The 7,413-nt window shown below is 51.7% G+C and overlaps 1 protein-coding gene across 2 annotated transcripts in view; it reads right to left on the bottom strand.

Annotated features, from left to right (window-relative positions):
* XRCC1 (X-ray repair complementing defective repair in Chinese hamster cells 1) overlaps nucleotides 1–7,413 on the bottom strand; it is a 33,695-nt gene that overhangs the window by 4,512 nt on the left and 21,770 nt on the right. For both annotated transcript variants that reach the window (XM_006759096.2, XM_015560908.1), the window contains 7 exons: nucleotides 5,860–6,018; nucleotides 4,689–4,763; nucleotides 4,486–4,591; nucleotides 4,160–4,269; nucleotides 3,973–4,084; nucleotides 3,562–3,820; nucleotides 3,132–3,248 (listed from right to left, as the gene is read on the bottom strand). In XM_006759096.2, the coding sequence (XP_006759159.1) occupies nucleotides 3,132–3,248; nucleotides 3,562–3,820; nucleotides 3,973–4,084; nucleotides 4,160–4,269; nucleotides 4,486–4,591; nucleotides 4,689–4,763; nucleotides 5,860–6,018 (938 nt within the window). The remainder of the gene's footprint in view (nucleotides 1–3,131; nucleotides 3,249–3,561; nucleotides 3,821–3,972; nucleotides 4,085–4,159; nucleotides 4,270–4,485; nucleotides 4,592–4,688; nucleotides 4,764–5,859; nucleotides 6,019–7,413) is intronic.

The raw sequence follows: 7,413 nt of genomic DNA, 5'->3' as shown, positions 1-7,413 counted from the left end.
AAAATAAAAATTATGAGCAACAAATACATATCTATCAACAAATGAATCTAAAAATCAAGTGAATAAAAAGTCTGATGAACAGAATAAACTGGTGAATATAATAGAATCAGGGGCATAGAAAAGGAGTGGACTGACTATTCTCAGGGTGGGGAGGAAAGGGGGTGGGGGGAGCGGAAAGAGACTGGGCAAAAATCGTACACCTATGGATGAGGACAGTGAGTTGGGGGATAGGGTAAGGGGTGAGGGTGGGGTGGGAACCGGGTAGAGGGGAGGTTATGGGGGGGGGAAGAGGAACAACTGTAACAATCTGAACAATAATGATTTAATTTTTAAAAAAATAAAATAAACACTTGACAAATGTGGAGTCACGGAATTTTGAGGTAGTTGGTATCTTAGCCCCATTTTACAGATGAGGAAACTAAGGCACAGAGAGATTAACTACTTTGCCTTAATCCCAGGGCAAATTATGTAGCAGAAGCAATTGAATGTGTTGGCTTTACTTTGATGGTACGCACATGAAGACCATCTGCACATAATTTGATTTTTCCAAAGCTGGTGAAACCCTGTTCAGGTAAGTCACACTCACTGGACAGCACTGGCTCGTGGGAAATTCAGAGAATTTAAAGTGTCATAGTTGATTAAAGAATCAATGGTAGACATATAAGACTTTTCTTTAAAGTGTCTGGAACTAAAAGATTTTAAAAACTCAATTTGTGATTATTGTGGGGAGAGCCATCACCCGGGAATCTTCCATCATCAACTTTTAAAAATATAAAGTGCTTTCTGAATTTAATTTTTTTGGTCAAAACCCAGTTGGCAAAAATAAAAAATCCTATTTGCAGCCTGGCCGGTGTAGTTCCAGTGTTTGAGTGTTGACTTATGAACCAGGACATCATAGTTCAATTCCTGGTCAGGGCACATGCCAGTAGAAGGCATGCAGGAGGCAGCCGATCAATGATTCTCTCTCATCATTGATGTTTCTATCTTTCTCTACCTCTCCCTTCCTCTCTGAAAGCAATAAAAACCAAACAACAACAACAACCAAAAACAAAACAAAACAAAAAAACCCCAGTTGCAAACCTAGCACTGTTTATTGCCTTTTCTTGAGCAGATGATCCAAATCCAGTTCCTCTGTCCCTAAATAGACCGCATCCATCCCATTTCTATTCCCAAGGCCCCAGCCTCCTCCAGGTCCCCACCTGCAGCCTGGCCTAGACACTCTAGCCCCACAACAGAGCCTGCCCCTCCCCCTCCCAAACCTTCCACGGCTCCCTGCTGCTCACAGAGAGACCCTTGGAGCCAAGGGTTTCAGAACTTTGAAATTTTCAGATTTTAGAGATATACAGATTGCTACATACCACCCCCCTGTGTGGAAGGAGGAAGTGCCCTGTAAATCAAGCCCATGAATATTTCTGTAAACAATATGATGACGTACTTAATGGAATAAAGGTCACACATAGCCTCGCATCGGCTCAAGATGATCATGCAGCCAGTGTTTGTGCTAAATCCAGAAAAACACTTTTGGCTTCCAGAGGTGTCTGGATTCCCGAGCTATAAATTGGGGTCTGTGGACCTGGACAGAGCCCTGCCCTGGCCAGGCACTAGAGTCCTTTCTGAGCTGATCCCACCACTTCTCAGCCTCCACCTCCACCTCCAGCTCCCCTCCCCCCCCCTCCCCCGAATAAGGAGTCTCTCAAATACAGCAGGCACAGCCCCAATTCTGAACACACTCAGGTCTTCTCTCCCATGGAGTATAACACAAGTCTCCCTTCTGAATCATGGGCCTCAGATCTGACCCTGTCCTTCCCCAGCTCCAAAGCCTTCCATGGATCCTGCTGCCCCAGCCTCATTTTCCTGCCACTTCCTGCCTCCCACAGCAAGCGGAGCCCACCTGCACCTCCTGGGGCAGATACCAGGTTGACCCCAACTTGGGCTCCTCCACCCAGCAGGCTCTGTTCAGCCTGGTAAACTCTTCTCATCCTTGAAGACCCCTACACACTGCGCTTTCTCCTTGGGCCTTCCTCCATATGTTTTTTAAAATCTTATTTTTAAAAATATATTTTATTAATTTCAGAGAGGAAGGTTTACAGAGAGGAAGGAAGAGAGATAGAAACATCAATGATGAAAGAGTATCATCGATGGGCCGTCTCCTGCACACCCCCTACTGGGGATGGAGCCTGCAACTCAGGCATGGGCCCTGGCCAGGAACTGAACTGAGATCTTCTGGTTTAGCCTCTGGTTCAGCGGTCACCAAACTTTTGGACCTCACGGATCACCAGTGGTCTGTGGACCACCGGTTGGCGACCACTGTCTGGTTCATAGGTAAACAGTCAACCACGGAGCCACACCACCGGGCATCCATATTGTTTTTTATTTGTCTGTTTTTTGTTAATCCTCACCTGAGGATATTTTTTTCCATTGACTTTTTTTAAGGGAGGGGGAGAAACAGAGAGAAACATCGATTGGTTGCCTCCCACAAGCATCCCAACCAGTTCCAGGACCAAGCCTGCAACGAAGGTACATGCCCTTGACTGGAATCGAACCTGTGACCTTTCATTCCACAGGCCAACACTATAACCACTGAACCAAACCGGCCGGACCCATACTGTTTTGTAACAACAAGTCTGGCCCATCATCAAAGTAAGAGGCCTTGTCAAAGGCAGGACCTGATGGTTGGGTGCCCAGCATCGCATGGGCCAGCCTGACACCAAGCAGGGACTTCAGGGTCGTGCTTTAAATGAATCTACCCTCAACAATAAGATAAATAAATTTAAAAATTAAATAAGTATAAAATAATCTAAACAAGCCCCAACACTTCTCCGCCCCTAAGTCTTGGCACACGCTGTTTCTCTAGCCTGCAATGTCCTTTCCTTCTCCGCTAAGCAGACTTCACAGAGCCCGCATGAGCCCCCCAGCAAGTCCTCTCTCCCTCCTCCACGACTCCTAGCCCATGCCTCCTTCTCTCAGAAGTCAGCTCACTCTGATCCAGGCCCACCGGTGTTCTCCACTCGCAGGCTCCAGTCTGATTTCTCTCCAGACCCCTAGCATTGCCCAGCCCAGGGATGAGGAGCAGGGCAGGCATGTGTATATGTATATACAGACGTATACACAGGTGTGCAGGGAGGCCTCACCTCCGGGAGGGCAGCCGCTGCCGCATGCGGTGACAGTCCAGCACCCACTCTTTACGCACAATGCGACCTCCGAGGCCTAGGACCTGGCCGTACTTAGGGGTGTTGGCAAAGGCACAGCTGTGGGGAGCAGAATAGAGGGTGTCAGTCAGGTGTGAGGTAAGGGATAAAAGAGAAGAGGGAGACAAAGAGGACAGAGAGAGGGAGAAGAGATGAGTAAGAGAGAAAAAGAAACAGATATGGGAGAAACAGGGAGACAGAAGGAAAGATGTACAAATCGGAGAAAAGGAGGCAGAGGATCCATACAGAGAACTGAAGAGACGGAGACAAAGACACACACAGGCAGACAGGCAGAGAGAGAGAGAAAGCAAGATGGAGACAGAGGCGGAGGAGTGGTAGCAGGAAGGTGGGAAGGAGGAGGTCACAGGCCTACATGAGGTGGGTGCTGTCTGGGGTCCAGTCTGGCCGATACTTGGCCCCGAGCTCTAGGGCCTTGTCCCGGAGCTCCGAGCGGAAGGGGTTCTGGAAGCCACTCAGCACCACCACCACGCCCTTAAGGATCGTCCCCATCTCCTGCGGGCCAGCTCGGGGTGCCCTGTGCTCCGTGCCTTCTCCTCGGGCCTTCCCTGGCACTGCCCCCCGTGCTGGGGCAGGGACTGAGGCAGTGGCAGGGGTAGAGATGGGTGCTGACACTGCAGAAGCCAAAGAGCAGGTTCAGTTAGCACTGCTGGGACTAAACCCGTCGTCCTTCCTCCCTCAGCTCCAGAGTCCCAGCCCCAGTCCGCTCACCCCTACGACACAGGAACCCAGGCCCCTGCGGGAACAAGGAATCCAGTTTGCTCACATTTGGGTCTCTTGCGGGCAGGTGGTGAGGGCTGGGCTGAGGGTTTGCTGGGGGTCTTCCTTTCTTCTTGATTCAAATCCAACTTCCTCTTCCCTTTGGGGGACTCCTGAGGCTAAGCGGGGTGAGATGAAATGAGGCCTCTAGCTTCTCTCCTCCTCCTCCACCCGTCAGGGTCTGATGATCTCACCTTGGAGGTGCTGCCTACTGCCCTGGAGGCTGGAGAGGTGGAGGAGGTGGCACTTGAGGCCTGCAGTGTGGCAGCTGCATAGCTGGGTCCCGCTGGGTCACTGGTGGTGGCTACAGAGGGAGAGAGTAGAACCAGGATAAGGCTGGGCCCTTGGGCCCTTTCAGTTCCTATCCACGCAACAGAGGGGTGTTCCCAGCAGAGACCCAGGAGGCCAGGCCCCCAGTCCCATCCCCCTCGGACCCAGGAGGCCAGGCCCCCAGCCTCCTCAGACCCAGGAGTCTAGGTCCCAACCCTGTACTCACTCAGGCCTGATTTTCCACACTCACCAGTGGATGTCTTATTGATCCGGCTGAAGAAGAGGGCCCCTGGTCTCAGGGAGCTGGCACCCTCATCCTCCTCCTTTACACGGAATTGGCCAAGCTTGGTCACCTTCTAAGGTCCCAGAAGGTCAATGCAGTGGGTGTGGACTTTTGGCAGATGGGGGAGAAGAAAAAGGGAGGAGGCTCTGGGGGTGATGGGTAAAGCTTACCTGGGGTGAAGCCTCTACCTCATCTTTGTCTGGAGGGCTGTGAAACCGTACAAAACTCAGGCCATAGGGGGAGTCCTGGGAAAGAAGGGGTTGGAGTCAGGGAATCTGGCCAAGGACTGAAGCCTGGCCCCAAGCCCCTTTAACTTAGGGAACCCCCTCTCTGGCTCTTGCCTCATTTAGGGAGATGTCTGTATGACACCATGGACAATAATAACATCCAGCTGTTACGGAGCCCTAACTCTGGGTCAGCACAGCTCTGAGCCCTTTTACATGCATTAGTCCCGTTAGCCGCACAAGCAATGGGCAAGTGGAATGGAGGGAGTGCTGCGTGCCGCTTCGGGAATAGAGAAGTGCTCCAGGCTCTTTCCCCCTCTGCCAGCTGGATGCAGAGCCATAGATGGGAGGAACCTGGGTCCCTGGATGACCAGTCAAACACCCCCCAGGACAGCTCCCCGGTAAGGATACCTCTACTGTGTGGTGTCATTACCACGTGGGTCTTGTAATCACAGCTCAGCATCCTAACTCACAGCAACCCATAAGGATCAGGAAACTGCCGAAACCGGTTTGGCTCAGTGGATAGAGCGTCGGCCTGCGGACTGAAGGGTCCCGGGTTCGATTCCGGTCAAGGGCATGTAACTGGGTTGCGGGCACATCCCCAGTGGGAGATGTGCAGGAGGCAGCTGATCGATGTTTCTCTCTCATCGATGTTTCTAACTCTCTATCCCTCTCCCTTCCTCTCTGTAAAAAAAATCAATAAAATATATTTAAAAAAAAAAAAAAAAGGATCAGGAAACTGAGACCAGAAAGATTAAGTCACTTGCCCAGAGTCACACAGTAAGAAGTGGTGTAGCCAATCTTAAACCCAGGGTCTGACTTCATTCTCTTGATGTAACTCCTCGGCCCACTCTCCTAGACCACCTCTCCAACAAGTCAGCTGTCCCCCTCCCCCAGCTCCCCTCTGAGGTCCTACAGTTCACTGTCCAAGACATCGTCCAGGAAACAAAGCCTCATATGAGGGGGAACTCAAACCCATTTCAGGAAGCCCTCCTCATGGTCCCATGGGGATACCAGCTGTCCAGTCCTCCCAGCCCACTGTGACTCATACTGGCCCCTCCGCTCTCTCCTCACCCACGACCAAGGACCCTGCACTCCCCGCTCCCACCACAGGTACCTTGCTATAGGGCTGGCTGCAAACAATTTTGACTCGGTCCCAGCGCTTCTCAGCTGCTCCCCGGACCAACTTCTCAGGTCCAAAAAAGCGAACACGGTTGGGGTTGGAGCCACTTCGGCTCTCAGAAGGGGACATGAAAGACGAGGTGACCAGAAGGACCTGGGAGAGGGCACAATAAATGAGGCTGGCTCCTTTAAATGATGCATCCTAGGGGCTGGGAAGAGGGCAGGGGGCCCGAGAAAAAGCTAGGGAGTCGCCAGATCCAGCTCATGCCCTGACCTGCCTCAAGGTCTCTAGACGCTTCTCTTGTTTCTGGGCCTCCGGTCTGTCCTTCCCTGACACAGGTCCCAGAGGAAGCCTTCTGTGTACAGATCTGAATGATCCTTCTTAAATTCTTGCACAGAGCCTTCCATATCTGGTCATATGGCGGGGCCGCGCGACCTAAGGAACGAACCCTCCCAGCAGAGAAGATTCACGATGACTGGCACAGCATTCAAGCATCTTTTGGAAATGCAAGGCCGGGTCAGTGGAAAGGCGAGCAGTTACCGGAGGCCAGAAATGAGAGAGCTGTGCCAGCAGGGGGAGCTAGAGACAGGCTGCAAGACTGGAGGAGGGAGGAGGATCTGCTCCTTGTAGAGCCTGTGAGCATCGCCCCCACCACCACCCGCCTCCCCACACACACACCTCTGCTTCTGCAAGTGCTCCTTCCCAGGGCAGCAGAGCAGTCCAGTTCGCACTTCCTAGCACTTGCAGAACCCGCCTCATCCAGCCCCTCCCAGGGTCTGAGTTTCAGCTCTATGGAACGCAACCTCCAACATCTATGTTTCAATCATTCCTACCTTTTCCTTTTGTTCCCCAACCCTAGGGGAGCAAAAGGCGGCAGCAGCTCCCTGCACTTGCTTCTTCATCATTCCTTAGTCTTCTTGCCTCATCAGTTACTAATTCCCTCTGTTAAAATAACTGGTGTGGTTTCAGTCTCCTGGTAGGACCCTGACTGATACAGTGGGTGGCACCGATGTGGTTTTTGTCCTAGTGCTGACCCTGGGGGGCACACAGAGCTTGATTTTAAAGGGCCCTTGGGGGGGAGTGGGGGGTGGCATCTTGACAAGGGATCCAGTAGAAATCTTGGAAACTCTGAAAAGTGCTCCAAGCAAGGAAGAACAGTATCTCAGAGACCACATAGAGCTGGGCTCCTCCTCCACGAGTAGGTCAGGGGAAATGTGCCTATGCAGAGAGTGGAAGCCTTCGCTCTGAAGGAGAGCAGAGAAAAGATGAAAATTTATCTCTGGACAACTCCTAATCATGAGCTTGTACTCTCAAGGATTTGGAGCAAAAACTCACACTAGCCATCTGCATGGAAAAACACAAGCCGAACATTGTAAGTGGTCCCGGGTACACAGCGTCACCCGACACCAGGGCAAATACTCTTTGGAGGAACGTGCTTCAAACCCAGTCCTCCAAGATCTCCCACAGATACCTTCCCAAAGAACAGAACACACACACACACACACACACACACACACACACACACACACACACACAGAGGCACGAGGA

Source organism: Myotis davidii, unplaced genomic scaffold (genome assembly GCF_000327345.1).
Source record: "Myotis davidii unplaced genomic scaffold, ASM32734v1 scaffold896, whole genome shotgun sequence".
Taxonomy (NCBI): Eukaryota; Metazoa; Chordata; class Mammalia; order Chiroptera; family Vespertilionidae; genus Myotis; species Myotis davidii.
Note: the sequence above shows the minus strand (reverse complement) of the source record. Positions and strands in the feature narration are given on the sequence as shown.